We start from the raw sequence: 17700 nt of genomic DNA on the forward strand, positions 1-17700 counted from the left end.
CTCACTGTTTGAAAGATGGATGGGCCCTCAATGAAGCTAGCTCTACATGGGAGGGAAAAACAGCTCTCGTAACAACACTGTCCCCAGAAATGTCAGCCACTGAGTGACAATCTATTATGTATCTTGTCATCGTGATAAGCAGGGAGGGGGCCAGAGCTTATTACATTGCATAGAAAATGGCAGAGTTTTTTTTTTTTTTCATTTAAAACACGCTGACTCTCAGCTTGGTTTGTCTCATTAGCACCAGTACAAGGTGTGGCTGTGTAGCATAGAGGTCAGTTTGCTGTACCTTCAAGCCATATAGATCAAAAGAGTTCAAGCCCAGCTCTGGGAAGCTTGTACAATACAAAGAAGTTGCTTAGTCAAATTAAACAAAATGTTTAATGTACCATTGCTTCATTATTCTAAGTCTTCTAAAAATTGCAGAGAGAAATTTTTAAACGTATTTATTTATTTCATATAAAACCTGCTGACTCATAAGCAGAAGTAAAATGTGTGGCTGTGTGTCATAGAGGTCAGTTCACTATACCTGCAAGCTGTAGAGATTGAAAGTGTACGAGTTTGAGCCAAGCTCCTGGCAGCTTGTAAACTACAAAGAAATGAACATCATATCCAGACTGTTCTTTCTTTCAGTTGTGTTTGATATCAGCCATATCGACTTTCCACTATTTAGAAATTTTATAAAGTAATGTATCTTTGAACACTTTGTCGGATTTGAAAAAGAACTGGTATGCATTTTCAACATCATGTCCTGAGGGTACCTGAGCCATTTGGAGTGCCACATAGTGGTCAAAAGTTGCAGTCAATTTAAACAAAACTTAAGTATCATTTCTTCCCTATTCTAAGTCTTCAGAAAATGGCAGAGAGAAATGTTTTATTGTTTGTATTTTTTCATTCAAAGCCTGCTGCTCTCAGCTTGGAATGTCTCTTTGGCACTTTTGAGCTGTGTCAACTGAATGGCCTAGTGGTTAATGCATTGGAATATGGCTGAAAAGGTTGTGAGTTTGAGTCCAGGAAAGAGCAGTTTTAAAATTTGTACTTCTGTTGATCTCTGAGTCTTCATGTTGTGCTTACTACAATTCATACTGTACTTTATTGCATAGTAAAAAACTAATCTGTAACAATATTTTCTCAGAAATATTTATGTATTCTCAACCTAGAATGTCTTTGATGTCACTCAGACTTGTCAATTGTGTGGAACAGTAGTTAGAGCTCTGGGCTTCAATTCAAAAGACTAGGTGAACCCAGTTTGATCCCTGCCTCTGGTTGGTTTAAAAGTTGTGCCAGAGCTCTTTGCATTGTGAATGGCTTTAGGGATTAACCCAATCATTGCTGCTTGCAGCTATATTTATTATTATGTTAATATTTACAAGTGTATTTATGATCTAATTTATGTTGGTATTTTCCATCTTTTGTCATAGTAATTTTTTTTATCCCCTTTTCTCTCAATTTGGAATGCCCAATTCCCACTACTTAGTAGGTCCTCGTGGTGGTGCGGTTACTCACCTCAATCCGGGTGGGGGAGGACATGTCTCAGCTGCCACCGCTTCTGAGACCATCAATCCGTGCATCTTATCACATGGCTCATTGTGAATGACACCACGGAGTCTCCGCATGTGGAAGCTCATGCTACTCTCCGTGATCCGCACACAACTTACCACGTGTCCCACTGAGAACAAGAACCACTAATTGTGACCACAAGGAGGTTACCCCATGTGACTCTACCCTCCCTGGCAACTGGGCCAATTTGGTTGCTTAGGAGACCTAGCTGGAGTCACTCAGCACACCCTGGATTTGAACTCACAACTCAAGGGTTGGTAGTCAGCAACAATACTCGCTGAGCTACCCAGGCCCCCTCGTAGAGTGATTTTTAAGTCCCCCAGGGATGTTATTTGTGAACTTGGCTGGTTTGAGTATTTCTGTAACTGCTGATCTCCTGGGATTTTCATGCACAACAGTTTACTAAGAATGGTACCAAAAAAAAAAAAAAAGAAAAACATCCAGTTAGCAGCAGTTTTGCAGATGGAAACGTCTTGTTGATGAGAGAGGTCAACGGAGAATGGCCAGACTGGTTTGAGCTGACAGAAAGGCTACGGTAACTCAGATAACCACTCTGTACAATTTTAGTGAGCAGAATAGCATCTCAGAATGCACAACAAGTCAAACGTTGAGGCGGATGGGCTATAACAACAAAAGAACACATTGTGCACTTTATTAGGACCATAGCATTCCTAATAAAGTTCTCAGTGAGTGTATATTCAGACACAGTATAGAATTGACTGATTGCGTCGATCTTGCATATAGCCATCAGTTTTTCTGTTCAATGTGCTTGTGCCACTCTCCATGGGCATGTTTTTTCAAATACCATATTTTACTGAATATGTGTTGCATTTTTTTCATCATCTGCAAAATTCCTGTGACTTATAGTCCAAAACGACTTATTTACGTAATTTAGATGTTATTGATGTCAGTTGGTCAAACACACTGCACACCAAAACCCATATGCTTAAACACAAACAAATGAAAACTTTAGTCACAGATATATTAGAAGCATTTTGAAGTAGCCAAATTAGAATATGTTGCCTTAAAGTACTTTAGACAACCAGTTTACATGTTCTGCCCCATCATAACATTATTTTTCTAACAACATCTAGACCACTGTCAAATGCAAAATTAAGTTTCATCATTCTCATAGGAAAAAATCAGTCACTGAACCGGAAAATTAGTGTATAGCAAAAAGGTTTAAATAGCAGAAATATCCACAGATAGACAGTTGCTAACCCTAATGAATGAATAGAATACAATAGGTACAGTGTTTTACTCACAAACTAAAAGCTGTTTATTCAGAGATGCATAGATGCTGAGGTAATCTTCTTCACAGAGTGGGTCTTGACATCTCAGCGGCTAAAGGGAAGTCAGGCGGCTGCTCCCAGTTCCTAATGCCTGCAGCATGCAACCTCTGTCAGTGCAACTTATACAGAGATGCAACTTATGTGTTATTTTTCTCTCAGCAACACAATTTTGATCAGGTGCGACTTATATTCAGGTGTGAATTTATTCCTTGAAAAAATGGTACTCCCTCCCTATAAGCCATTCCTCATTCAGGCCTCCAACTGCAAGATAAGAGGAATAGGGCATTTAATTAACATCCAGTTTATAACAGCTTGTTGCTTTAAGCTAGTTATATCTCTGGTTTTTGCTGCATGGGGTATATGCTTCCCCCAGTAGGATCCTCAGTGTTCGTTATAGGAACATGCCACTTGTTTTAATTCCTACCCAGGTAATGGCAACAGACTTGTTACTTTAAGCTAGTTTATGTCTCTGTTTGCTGCTGCATAGGGTGTATTCATCCCCTAGTAGGATCCTCAGCATTTGTAATAAGAATATTACACCTGTTTTAGTTATGGTAGCTGTTAGTTATGGTTACTGCTGAATGGGATGTAGCTTCCCCCAGTAGGTTCTGCAGCATTTGTAATAGGATCTTGCTGCTCGTCTTAATTCCTATATAAGTAATAGCAACATGCTTGTTGCTTTAAACTAATTTATGTATGGTTGCTGCTGCATGGGGTGTGTGCTTCCCCCAGTAGGTTCCTCGGAATTCATAATAGGAACATGCAGCTCATTTAATTCCTATCCAGGTAATCAGGGCTGAAAATGAGGGAGAACTCCCTCTTGCATGGCTCATATAGGGGGATTTTACACACTTTGGGGGAGAATACTAATACTAAAACATTTAAATTTACAACAATCTCACTTAAATCTCATGGGTGGGGATTAAGGGAAATTCTTACTTCTAGTTTTCAGATAGACTGATTTTTTTTAAGTATGTAGCCTACATTTTGGCCTTCAGTCACTTGTTTCCCAGCAAGATGTGATGCAATTATGTGCTGACTTACATGTACAGTATGTTATTGTTCTTGGCAGATACCTTTAACAAATACTTTAACAAAAGGGCAGCTCACCCAAAAATCTCATTTCAGTTATCTTTACTCACCCTTAAGCCCATATGAATTTCTCTCTTCCGAGGAACACAAAAGATTTTAGGTAGAATGTCAGCCACCCTTCACTATCATTGTATTTTTTTCCATTCAATAAAAGTGAATGGTGACTGAAACTAACATTATCCCTATTATCTCCTTTTTCTTTCTTTCGTGGAACTCAAGTCATACAGGTTTGCAACAACATGAGGATGAGTAATGATGATGAATTTATTTTTTGGGTGCTATCCCTTCAAGAGTTCATAATGGCCATTTAGTGTTGACAAATGCATTGAAAATGTTAACAGATGAAATCCTGACTGAGAACTTTGCTGCTCAGTTATGATGTATATTGAAAACATATAATAAACTCAGCAAAAAAAGAAACGTCCCTTTTTCAGGACACTGTATTTTAAAGATAATTTTGTAAAAATCCAAATAACTTTACAGATCTTTATTGTAAAGGGTTTAATTAATGTGTTCCATGCTTGTTCAATGAACCATAAACAATTAATGAACATGCACCTGTGTAACAGTCACTAAGACACTAACAGCTTACAGACAGTAGGCAATTAAGGTCACAGTTATAAAAACTTAGGACACTAAAGAGACCTTTCTACTGACTCTGAAAAACACCAAAAGAAAGATGCTCAGGGTCCCTGCTCATCTGCGTGAACATGCCTTAGGCATGCTGCATGGAGGCATGAGGACTGCAGATGTGGCCAGGGAAATAAATTGCAATGTCCGTACTGTGAAACGCCTTAGACAGCGATACAGGGAGACAGGAAGGACAGCTGATTGTCCTCGAAGTGGCAGACCATGTGTAACAACACCTGCACAGGATCGGTACATCCGAATATCACACCTGCAGGACAGGTACAGGCTGGCAACAACAACTACCTTAGTTACACCAGGAAAGCACAATCCCTCCATCAGTGCTCAGACTGCCCACAATAGGCTGAGGGAGGGCTTGTAGGCCTGTTTTAAGGCAGGTCCTTATCAGACATCACCAGAAACAACATTTTGGGCACAAACCACCTGCGCTGGACTAGACAGGACTGGCAAAAAGTACTCTTCACTGACGAGTCACGGTTTTGTCTCACCAGGGGTGATGGTCGGACTCATGTTTATCGTCGAAGGAATGAGCATTACACCGAGGCCTGTACTCTGGATCGGGATCAATTTGGAGGTGGAGGGTCCGTCATGGTCTAGAGCAGTGTGTCAGAGCATCATCGGACTGAGCTTGTTGTCATTGCAGGCAACCTCAAAGCTGTGCATTACAGGGAAGACATCCTCCTCCCACATGTGGTACCCTTCCTGCAGGCTCATCCTGATATGACCCTCCAGCATGACAATGCCACCAGCCATACTGCTCATTCTGTGCGTGATTTCCTGCAAGACAGGAATGTCAGTGTTCTGCCATGGCCAGCAAAGAGCTCGGATCTCAATCCCATTGAGCGCATCTGGACCTGTTGGATCGGAGGGTGAGGGCTAGGGCCATTCCCCCCAGAAATGTCCGAGAACTTGCAAGTGCCTTGGTGGAAGAGTGGGGTAACATCTTACAGCAAGAACTGGCAAATCTGAGGCAGTCCATGAGGAGGAGATGCACTGCAGTACTTAATGCAGCTGGTGGCCACATCAGATACTGACTGTTACTTTTGATTAAATATGGTACTCCCTCCCTATAAGCCATTCCTCATTTAGGCCTCCAACTGCCAGCTAAGAGGAATAGGGTATTTAATTAACATCCAGGTTATAACAGCTTGTTGCTTTAAGCTAGTATTGTATTGGTTTACTATTTCTCAGATACATGTTATAGTGAATAAAAGTGTGCAGGAATTCCCCACATTATGAACGTGGAACATGCAGGAATGATTAAAATTTTGCGCAATACCTGCAGCCCTGCGCCATATTTCAGGCCCTGAGGTAATGGCAACATGTTTGTTGTTTTAAGCTAGTTTATTATATTTCAGTCAGGACCACTTCCCTCAAATGAATATTGTGACGAGGAGGAGGGCCGGGCCGTGAGTGCGCCTACTGGCAGGCTTTCCCCACCTTCCCAGACCTGGGAGGGAGACAAGGGGATGGAAAAGAGGAAAGGGAAAGAGTGAGGTGGAGTGACAGTGAGAAAGAGAGAGGAGAGAGAGAAAACAAATTGCTCGGCGGTTCACAGACACGCCGTCGCCTGGTCCTCGACCACAAGTACACTGTACATGAAGCACATTCAGTGTGGTTTAATGTAAGGTCCATGGTTCAAATTTTTGTATTCTGAATTTATTGAAGATATTTTATGTAGAAAATCAGTTTTATTTAGTTTAAATGCTAAAGTATTTCAGGAAGTATTTATCAATATGTATTTATGGTAGTTCTCAATCACAAAAATAAAATGTTTAATCCAATAACAACAAAAAAACAATAACAAAATTAATCATGCTGATTATGTAATGTCAGATGAGGTGCATTACAAAAACCAAATACACAATACAAAGTAAAATCAATAATTTATTCAACAATATTCCATTTTCAAAAAATAAATGAAGTACATAAATAAACAAACAACATTAATGATAATAATTAGCCAGATCAAAGGCATTTAGACAGCAAGAACCAAATGAACCAGCCATTTGGTTTTTAGCAGCTAACAATAGTTAACAACAATTTCTTTAATACCACAATCATGGTATCTTTTGAGTGTGATCATCTATATATTGCTTTGGTAAACTAAAGAGAATCTACACTAGTAATGACTAAACACTATTATTATTCTTCAAGTATTAATGTTTCTCCTTTATTTATAGGCAAATACACCATTCGTCTGGTCTCGTTTAGGATACACTGACACAACCAGGTGTTTCGTTACGCAAAAACATGCATCATCTTCAAGAGTGCAATACATACCGACACATACATTCTTTCCTTATGAAAACAGCCTGTAATATCCTTCCATGAAACATCTACATACATTACTTATTCATTACAGGACAAAGCTGAGAACTATGACAGTCCTTCATGTGTAAATAAAGTTAATATCCACTACAGTACATATGTAACTTCTAGCACAACAATGGTGGAGCTAATGTATTATATGTATTATGTGTGAGTAGTGGTTACATTTTATTTTATTATTTGTTAGTTAAGGTATGCCCTGAACTAAGCCATGGTGCTAAGCCCTTCTAATAATAAGTGACTGTGTTGTTTGTCAAGGTTAACATAGGTAAAAAAAATAAAATAGAAAAATAATATGAAACTGGTAGTCAACTATAGCTGGAGGTGGATTAAGTGGCATACACAGATATTTTTGCTTCTTTGCAGTTGTACAAACTTGCCCCTTTGGACAGAGCTGGGTCACTTTCACTTTGCAGTACACTTTCATGTGTGAATCATACGTCTTAACATTTTGGATAAAATGTACAATTTTAAAGATGGAAATCTTATTAATTAGATTTCTTTAATCACAATATCACTATTAAGTGAACACAGGGCCATGTCTCATGTCAAAAGCAGAAAGAGTTGCAGTTTATTAAGAAATATTCCAGGTGTTTGTTTCCGTTCTTTAATCAAAATGTTTCAAACTAAACATGTTGTCTTAGAAATATAGTTTTAATTGGTACTTTAACTACTGTGTAGCTTTTTCCTATGTCCTCAATATCACTTTCCATCCTGTTAGTTTTATAATTCCTTTAACCAATAAACACCAGTTCCTTTTATAACTTGTGTGTTGTTTTGTGATATTAGTTGATATATCTAAGTCTAAAACATAGCCTACCATTCTGTTTGATAAAACTACATAAATCGCAATAATATCATAAATGTTAAAATACATACACACACACACACACACACACATATATATATATATATATATATATATATATAAAATTATTAGTTGTTAATCCCTAACTTAAACTCTTTATTTCCATCCTGTTAGGCACTTCCTTGCCAATATGTAAATATACAAGTTACAATTATTAAAGTCTAAGTGTTGAGCTTGATCAAAGCATTTTTCTGAAAGTCTGCTTCATGTTTAAAATTACCTCATTAAATTAAAACACAAGCATATTTTTTTTAATATGTTGCAGAGATGAAAATGTACTGCATAACAGGAATGACCCAGCTATGTAGTTCCTGACCCTGATATTAATATATGGCCCCAGCAGCAGAGAATGCTGTAAGCTCTTACAAACACAGCAATCAAACTACATCCATTAGATTAAAAACTACAGCAAGCCTGAACCTCAAGCACTGTTTTTGGTCTAAAACCTAGCCCCATTGCATTGCCCAAAATTGCCTGAATGCAGAATTGTACCATGCAAATTGAATGGATTTAGTAAATCAATGGATGTTCACAGAATTAGTGCCATAAGCATTTAACAGTTTGAAATATGTATTAATGCAAATATATATATAGCACCTATAGACAAGAAAAAACAACACTCAACAGATTCCCTAATTGTCTTACAGTTTTAAGATTCTTATGCCTGCAAAAACAGACAAAACACTGATGTAAGACAAAACAAGCCTAAAACAGTGGCTTTAAAAAATTAAATTAACGTTACATGACAAAGAATAGGCCTATACATTACCTCTAGATGTTCAGTGGACAACTACACATAATTTGTTGGATTTGATTGGACACTGAAATTGTGCTTTAAACCGATTGGACATTGTTCTTTTAGCGTGGCCAATTTCATACCCATACGGCAAAACATTTACTGAATTTTTTTCTGGCCAAAATATATTTTAAACATATTTTTATAAACATATGTTATAAACAGAATGGCTAAAAACTATTTGTTTTCCAAACAGAAATATATTTGTTTAAACATTCAAATTGCAAAATATTATAAAATGTACTAAGGGGAAAAGAAAAGTAAAAAACAAAAACAAAAAATAATGTTATAGTACTTTTTATACTTGCTGTAATTTATATATTTTTTAAATATATTTTGTGCAATATTTATATCTTTTAATTTTAAAATATACAAAAATTGCCATAATATAATATAATATAACTTAAACATATAATGTATCAATCTAATTTACACTATACATTTTTGTAATACAATTTCCTAATATATTTTGTCATCCAACACATTAAAAATATTTATTTTGCCGTATGGGTCTTATCAAATAGAAAGAAAGAAAGAAAGAAATGGGTTTTGTAAAGAAACATTATTTAGAGAGATTAAGAGCCTTGTGAATGGGCTGGTAGAAATTTAAGCCACAGCAGGAGACGTGCTCCAGAAGCACCAGTGGCGGCGTGAATGATGTTTATTCAACACCACATCCTCTTTCTCCCTCTCCTTTTTCACCCGCTGATAGTGATCTTCCTCTTTCAGATACCAGACCGGAGGCCAGCGGTGCTTCTCAAAGTATTCCTGGTTCTCTGCTCACATTACAACACAAGCAGAGATATCAAGGGTGAATGACATGTAAAGATGGGTTGGGCAGCAAAACACTTAAGAGAACACGAAACAGATTACAAAAATAATTAATGTTTTCAAACAGGTTTCATGAACACTCTCCCCACATCTCCAATTGGTCACCATAGACAGCAAATTAATCAAATTAATTCAGATAATGCTGTTACCTGATGATTTGTACTTGATCTCTTTGCGGTAATTGGCACATATCCTGTTGTAATGGGTGCAGATGTGGTGTAAGCACCAGGCAGCAAGCTGATTAGCATTATGGAACTGTCATCAGAACAAGAAAATAGAAAACAGATAATTTATGGATAATTTAAAGTACTTTCCTGGCAACTAAGGTTGCCAGTAATTTACTGTAAATTTTACATAAATGTTGTACATAGTGTGCTGTTATGTAAATTATATATTGTTAATAAAGGATAAATGTACCTGAGCGAGCTCCAGATAGGTCAGTACCTCTCCATCAATGTCCTGTCCATCTTTAGAGGCTTTAACAAACTCACTCACAGCATATTGCTCTGAGGAGAGAAAACATCTATTAGCACACAGTGTGCATTAACTGACACTTTTCCCCAACATTTCTTTTCTATCTATTTTGACATTTTTACAGCATCCACTTTAAGAAAACGTCATGGTTACTGGTGTAACCTCCGTTCCCTGATGGAGGGAACGAGACGTTGGTGTCGATGTAGTGACACTAGGGGTCACTCTTGGGAGCCCAAGACACCTCTGGTCTTTGATAAAAGGCCAATGAAAATTGGTGAGTGGTATTTGCATGCCACTCCCCCGAACATACGGGTATAAAAGGAGCTGGTATGCAACCACTCATTCAGGTTTTACGCTGAGGAGCCGATATAAGGTCCGGCCATTTCAGCGGGTAGTTCAGCGTTGTGGCAGGAGGGACCAACGTCTCGTTCCCTCCATCAGGGAACGGAGGTTACACCAGTAACCATGACGTTCCCTATCTGTCACTCACTCGACGTTGGTGTCAATGTAGTGACACTAGGGGTCCCTATACAAAACACCACAAGGCTGAACTGTGTTACGTGAACTGGCGGTGTGTGGTGGGCAGACTTGCTGTGTGCCTCATAGCCAGCACACCAGGTCGACACGTAACCTCCCCCAACACAGTTATGAGTGTCGAACGGCCCTTTTTGGGGACAAGTCGACTACCCAGAGATAGAGACAGGCTTAACCCAGTCGTGGCCTCTTTCCCCTTCTCTTTTTCCACTCCCTAAAAAAGAAGGGGGATTATCCGACTGGGCCGCCAGGTCTAGTCGGGGGGTGTCCCTCCCAAGGGGAGGACACTGCGGAGACCACACCTCGCCCCAAGAGAGGGGGGGATATTTAAGTGGAAGAATACATCACATGGTCTTTCCAACCATGTGGAGAGCCTTCAAGGTAGATCCTACCCAATGGGGGAGGAGTTACTACAACATGGAGACTGAGGGGCTCTGCCCAAGGAAGACGCAGTTTGCCAGTAGGGAAACGAAATAGCGGAAGATATAGATCGCATGGGGTTAGCCTTACAGGGAACCGCCACATGCGGAGCACCTACCCCAGAACCGGGCTCTTAGTTAGCACGTGTACTGGGCCGGCAGCGAGTCTCTCCGAAAACTCGACTGCCACAGGGCTCGGAGGAAGTCAACCAAGGAACAACTTTTGTGAACACTACTGGTAATTAACAGCGCATGTCTTCAGCTCAAAAGGAGGTGGAAGGCGCTATGTGCAAGCGATACACCCGGCCGGCTATCCCGGGCTTATCCGCTTGTGTTGCGTGCCACTACCTGGGATGAAACCGGTTCCACCCGGAGGTTGTAGAACCTTGCAAAGGTGTTGGGTGTTGCCCAGCCCGCTGCTCTGCAATGTCTGTTAGAGAGGCACCTCTGGCCAGGGCCCAAGAAGCCGCTACACCACGGGTAGAATGGGCTCGTAGCCCTACCGGGGGCGGCATGTTTTGGGCGAGACATGCCATAGTTATGGCGTCAATGAGCCAGTGGGCGATCCTCTGCTTGGAGACAGCGCTTCCTTTCCGCTGTGCACCAAAGCAGACAAAGAGCTGCTCAGAGATTCTAAAGCTCTGCGTGCGATCCAAATAGATGTGTAAGGCGTGCACCGGACACAGCAACGACAGGGCTAGGTCTGCCTCCTCCTGGGGCAGCGCTTGCAGGTTCACCACCTGGTCCCTAAAAGGAGTGGTGGGAACCTTGGGCACATAGCCCGGTCGGGGGTCTCAGGATCACGTGAGAATAGCCCGGACCGAACTCCAGGCAAGTTTCGCTGACAGAGAACGCTTGCAGGTCACCTACCCTCTTGATGGAAGTGAGCGCAGTCAGGAGGGCAGTCTTCAAGGAGAGTGCCTTAAGCCCGGCTGACTGCAAAACTCAAAGGGGGCTCTCTGTAGACCCTGAAAAACTACAGAGGTCCGATGAGGGAACAAGGCGTGGCCTGGAGGGATTCAGCCTCCTGGCGCCTCTTAGGAACCTGATGATCAGATCATGCTTCCCTAAGGACTTACCATCGACTGCGTCATGGTGTGCTGCTATGGCAGCAACGTACACCTTAAAGGTGGAAGGGGACAGCCTCCCTTCCAACCTCTCTTGCAGGAAGGAAAGCACTGATCTGACTGCGCACCTCTGGAGGTCTTCCTGATGGGAAGAACACCACTTAACGAACAGACACCACTCAAAGGCATACAGGCGCCTCGTAGAGGGAGCCCTAGCCTGAGTGAACGCGTCTACCACCACAGGTGGGAGACAGCTTAGGTCTTCCGCGTCCCGTCCAGGGGCCAGACATGGAGATTCCAGAGGTCTGGGCGCGGGTGCCGGATGGTGCCCCTTCCCTGAGAAAGAAGGGCCTTCCTCAGGGGAATTTGCCCGGGGGGAGCTATCACAAGGAGCGTGAGGTCCGAGCACCACGTCTGGGCGGGCCAGTAGGGTGCTTACCAGGATGACCTTCTCCTCGTCCTCCCTGACCTTGCACAGGGTCTGTGCGAGCAGGCTCACTGGGGAAAACGCATATTTGCGAATGCCAGGGGACCAGCTGTGTGCCAGCGCGTCTATGCCGAGGAAGGCCTCGGTGAGGGCGTACCAGAGCGGGCAGTGGGAGGATTCTTGGGAGGCGAACAGGTGCACCTGTGCCTGACTGAATCGACTCCAAATCAGCTGGACCACCTGAAGGTGGAGTCTCCACTCTCCCTTGAGGGAAACCTGTTGTTACGGCGCGTCCGCCGAAGTGTTGAGGTTGCCCGGGGTGTGAGTGGCTTGCAGCGACTTGGTGCTGCTAACTCCATTGGAGGAGACGGCGGGCGAGTTATGACATACAGCGGGAGCGCAGACCGCCTTGGCGGTTGACATATGCTACCGCTGCCGTGCTGTCTGTCCGAACTAGCACGTGCTTGCCCTGGATCAACGGCGGAACCTCCGCAGGGCGAGCAGAATTGCCAGTAACTCGAGGCAGTTGATGTGCCAACGCAGCTGCGGACCCATCTAGAGGCCGGCGGCTGCGTGCCCATTGCCAACAGCGCCCCAGCCCATTTTGGAGGCATCTGTCGTGACCACGACGCGCCTGGAGACCAGTTCTAGCGGAACACCTGCTCGTGGAAACGAGAGGTCGGTCCAAGGGCTGAAAAGACGGTGACAGACCGACATAATGGCCACGCGGTGTGTCCCGTGGCGCCATGCCCGTCTCGGGACTCGAGTCTGGAGCCAGTGCTGAAGCGGCCTCATATGCATCAACCCGAGCGGGGTGGCCACCGCCGAGGACGCCATATGCCCCAGGAGCCTCTGAAAATGTTTCAGTGGAACCGCTGTTTTCTGTTTGAACGCCTTCAAACAGGCCAGCACTGACTGGGCACGCTCGTTCGTAAGGTGCGCCGTCAAGGAGACTGAGTCCAACTCCAAACCGAGAAAAGAGATGCTCTGAACCGGGAGGAGCTTGCTCTTTTCCCAGCTGACCCGAAGCCCTAGTCGGCTGAGGTGTGAGAGCACCAGGTCCCTGTGTGCGCATAACCCGTCTCGAGAGTGAGCTAGGATTAGCCAGTCGTCGAGATAGTTGAGAATGCGAATGCCCACCTCCCTTAACGGGGCAAGGGCAGCCTCTGCGATCTTCGTAAAGATGCGAGGAGACAGGGACAGGCCAAAAGGGAGGACTTGTACCGATACGCCTGACCCTCGAACGCAAACCGCAGGAAGGGTCTGTGTCGAGGAAGGATCGAGACGTGAAAGTACGCATCCTTCGGGTCTACCGCCGCAAACCAATCTTGATGCCGGACGCTCGCTAGAATGCGTCTTTGCGTCAGCATCTTGAACGGGAGTCTGTGTAAGGCCCGGTTCAGTACTCGCAGGTCCAAGATTGGCCGCAACCCACCGCCTTTTTTCGGTACTGTACCGGCGGGTGGGGCCTTGCGGCGGGGCGGAGCTTGAGGTGCCACACCACATCGTGGCCGTGCTGAGTCCGAGGACATCGAAGCACGTACCTGGCTCCTTGTGACCACCCCCGGAACAGCCTGGGACGGGGGAGGAAGAGGCCTGTCCTCATGACCCGTGGAGACTGTCACATCGGGGGCGGATTTGTGGCACAGCTGGGCGCTCAGGGCGGGAGACCGCTGCTGGAGCGCCAACCTGCCAAATGGAGTGGTGGACGGTGGTCGTGATGCCAGCCGTACACACCGAATATGTGACCCAGGGAACAAGGAAACCACTCTTGCGGAGCTCTTGAGTACTGCAGCCACTTGGGCATGCAGCGCAATTAAATGCAAAAGGTAACAAAAAGAAGATCTGCTTACCAGCTCCAGAGCAGCGGGTTTCGTTGTCCCTGGGTCGCCCGTCTCAGGGGCGCTTCGAAGACCTCCGTGGGTTCTTCGGTGCCGGCTGTGAGACGGGTGGCGTCGGTGTCCTGCGGTGGGCTCCACGCCGGGGCCGGGCCGGAGGGGCGGGCTGCGGCCGAGCCGGTGCAGTCACCGCAGGGGGACGCCCTCGGCGATGAGTAGATGGGGTGCGGGATCTTGAGCCACGCCGGGGCAGGACAAGCCGGCTAGCATCCATCTACTGCTCTACCATCGAGAACTGCTGGGCAAAGTCCTCGACGGTGCCGCCGAATAGGCCCGCCTGGAAAATGGGGGCAGCAAGGAATTGTGTCCTGTCGGCCTCACCCATCTCGTCCAGGTTGAGCCAAAGGTGGCGCTCCTGGACCACTAGTGTGGCCATCGTCCGCCCGGGAGACCGCGCCGTGACCTCCGTCGCTCGGAGAGCGAGGTCGGTCACCGAGCGCAGTTCCTGCATCAATCCCGGGGCGGAACTACCCTTGTGCAGTTCCTTTAGCGCCTTGGTGGACTTGCAGGAGAGCCATGGCGTGCAGGGCGGAGGCGGCTTGTCCAGCAGCGCCGTAGGCTTTGACCATCAGAGACGACGTAAACCTACAGGCCTTAGACGGGGGCTGAAAAGATCGGGACCGGGCAGTAAAAGGTGCCTCCCGCGACCTTGTCAGCTCTTCATGCACTTCCGGGAAGAAAGGAACGGGGTGGGGCGTGGCTTTGAGCGGTGCCGCGAGCCCAGGAACCAATCACAGAGCCGCGAGTGTTCAGGGAAGAGCGGTGAAATCCACTCTAACCGACACTCGCGGCTGTCCGGGAAAGCATGTCGTCATCTCCGCGTCAGCCTGTGACTGGGCGATCGACCCCGAAGGGAGGAGCCCAGCCGACGCTTCCGACTGGACGAGCCCGCTCTCCGATGCTGCGCTCGAGAGCTCATCACTTTCGCGGGCTCCGAATAAGAGGTCGAACTCGCCGTGAGACGAGCCGGCGGACTCACCCGGAAGCCCGATCGGGGCAGACGAGCGTGCTGGGGAATGGGAGGTCCGCGGGGGGATACCCGGCGGAGGCGGTCCCATTGGGGTCCCCAAATCGCCCCCATTGCTAGCCGCGCTGGCCTCAAACCCGTGGGTAAAAGGACCGAGGCGGGATCCTCTGGGGTGGCTCGCTTCCTTACGAAGGCGAGCCGCGACCGCAACGTTGCCATGGACACATTCTCGCAATGAGAATGTGACCATCCACGAACGCTGTCTCCGCGTGAGCAGTGCCCAGACACGAAAGACAGTGATCGTGACCGTTAGAAGGCAAGAGATGACGAGCACAACCAGGAATAACACACAATCGGAAAAGCATCTTTGAAAAGACGCGTCTTTAAAAAGACGTTCCGTGTGTGCGCTCTTTTAGAGAAATATATACTCTTTTAGAGGGGAAAAATGCTCTTTCAGAAAATATACTCTCTAGTTTTTCTGCCGAAGTGCCCAGGGGCATTCTCTGCAGTGCACCAGTGCAGAGGAGGGAGAAGCCGCTGAAATGCGCCGTCAGATCCAGCAGGTGAATGAACAGTAGTATTCAGCTCAATGAGCATGACCGTTCGGCTCCGAAGAGAAAATCTGAATGAGTGGTTGCATACCAGCTCCTTTTATACCCGTATGTTCGGGGGAGTGGCATGCAAATACCACTCGCCAATTTTCATTGGCCTTTTATCAAAGACCAGAGGTGTCTCTGGCTCCCAAGAGTGACCCCTAGTGTCACTACATCGACACCAACGTCGAGTGAGTGACAGATAGGGAACCATCAGCATTATTTACACATAATATTTCATAATATGTAAGAATGTGGTCGGTACCTCTTACAGACTGCAAATATTTAAATATGCAAGTAGGGCTGTCAGTCAGTTGAAATATTTAAATAATTCTAAGTTCAGTCTTGAAACTCCATATGGTGCAAGCTGATAGGTCCTTTGAACATGAAATCTGTTAGCCAATTGGCTTGCATACTCTAGGCCCAAGCTGACAGGTCTTTTGACAAGTAATCTGTTAGACAATCAACTTGTGTGCTCTGTCTTTGTCTGACATTTAAATTGCCTCAGTTGTTTGCAGGTAAGCTGGTTTCACTGCAGCACACTACGAGAGTTTTCACTCTGAAACCCTCCACCACGAATCTAGATTCAAAATGATTTTATGTATTTCTAATTTTGCAGATAGTCTTGGATAGTCTTTTTCATTTTTTAGTCCAATTATCATGAGAGTGCTAATTCTATGTGCAATTTTCGTGCCATGGCAATGCGCAAGTGTAACGATGTTGGCTGGAACTGCTGACAATGATGGCGATGACAAAGACGTTTAGATGAAGAACCCAAGTGCAGTTTATTTACTAACGTGAACACCAATAAGCCTGACTACAAAACAAAATAAAACATGGACTTGACTATAGCGTATCAAACACATTCATCACATTCAATACTTGACAACCAGACAATGCAAACATGAGGGCTTAAATACAAGACATGGGAGAACATAAACCAATGAACAAACAGAACTGATAACAAGATAATTAAACAATAAACCAATGAAAACATGACACATGAACATGGAGGGAAAACAGGAATCACATGAAAACAGGAAAACAGGAATCACATGGGCAGTGGTAGCTCAGCGGTTAAGGCTCTGGGTTACTGATCAGAAGGTCAGGGGTTCAAGCCCCAGCACTGCCAAGATGCCACTGTTGGGCCCTTGAGCAAGGCCCTTGACCCTATCTGCTCCAGGGGCGCCGTATCATGGCTGACCCTGCACTCTGACCCCAGCCTTGCTGGGATATGTGAAAAAGAAGAATTTCACTGTATATGTGCAAATGTATAATGTGTGATAAATAAAGAAAATTATTAATTATAATTATGACAAGGGAAACAGGAACTAAACATTTCAAAATAAAAGACATGAATCAACAGAATACACATGACATATCCCCCCCACTAAGGGGTGGCTCCTGACACCCCAACACATAAACAAAACACGTAAAACATGACATAAATTCAAAGTTCTGTAGGAAGCTGGGGGGGGGGTGTCTTGAGGTGTGGGGCATGGCGAGAAAGGGCGAGGGGCATGGGACCAAGACAAAGTCTGTGGGGGGTGGAGCCATGAGAGGCTCGAGGGGCGGAGCCATGGAACGTGGTGCCTGGAGAGTAGCTGAAGACTCGAAGGGGCAGGGAGGACCAAGGCGGAGCTGAGGGATCGGAAGACTGAGGTGGAGTGGAGCCGGTGGGACTGAGGTCCCCGGTGAAGCTGACAGATCAGAGGGACGAGGTGCAGCCAGGTGACTGACAGACCAAGGAGGAGCCGGAGGGACGAGGGACCCCGGCACAGCCGACAGGCTGAAGGACCGTAGTGGAGCCGAGGGAACACCGAGCTGAGGCAATGTCGAGGGACCGACAGGCCAAGGCGAAGTCCAGGGCTCAGAGGGTCCAGGCGGGATCGGAGGGCCGAAA

At 45.3% G+C, this 17700-nt stretch overlaps 1 protein-coding gene across 4 annotated transcripts in view; it reads right to left on the reverse strand.

The window, feature by feature from the left end:
- Window positions 1-6466: 6466 nt before the first annotated feature.
- LOC127423365 (rho-related BTB domain-containing protein 1-like) overlaps window positions 6467-17700 on the reverse strand; it is a 70276-nt gene continuing 59042 nt past the window's right edge. For all 4 annotated transcript variants that reach the window (XM_051667611.1, XM_051667613.1, XM_051667614.1 and 1 more), the window contains 3 exons: window positions 9836-9924; window positions 9568-9673; window positions 6467-9363 (listed from right to left, as the gene is read on the reverse strand). In XM_051667611.1, coding sequence (XP_051523571.1) covers window positions 9194-9363; window positions 9568-9673; window positions 9836-9924 — 365 coding nt within the window. In that variant the 3' untranslated portion in view covers window positions 6467-9193. The remainder of the gene's footprint in view (window positions 9364-9567; window positions 9674-9835; window positions 9925-17700) is intronic.

This window comes from Myxocyprinus asiaticus, chromosome 32 (assembly GCF_019703515.2).
Source record: "Myxocyprinus asiaticus isolate MX2 ecotype Aquarium Trade chromosome 32, UBuf_Myxa_2, whole genome shotgun sequence".
Classification (NCBI taxonomy): domain Eukaryota; kingdom Metazoa; phylum Chordata; class Actinopteri; order Cypriniformes; family Catostomidae; genus Myxocyprinus; species Myxocyprinus asiaticus.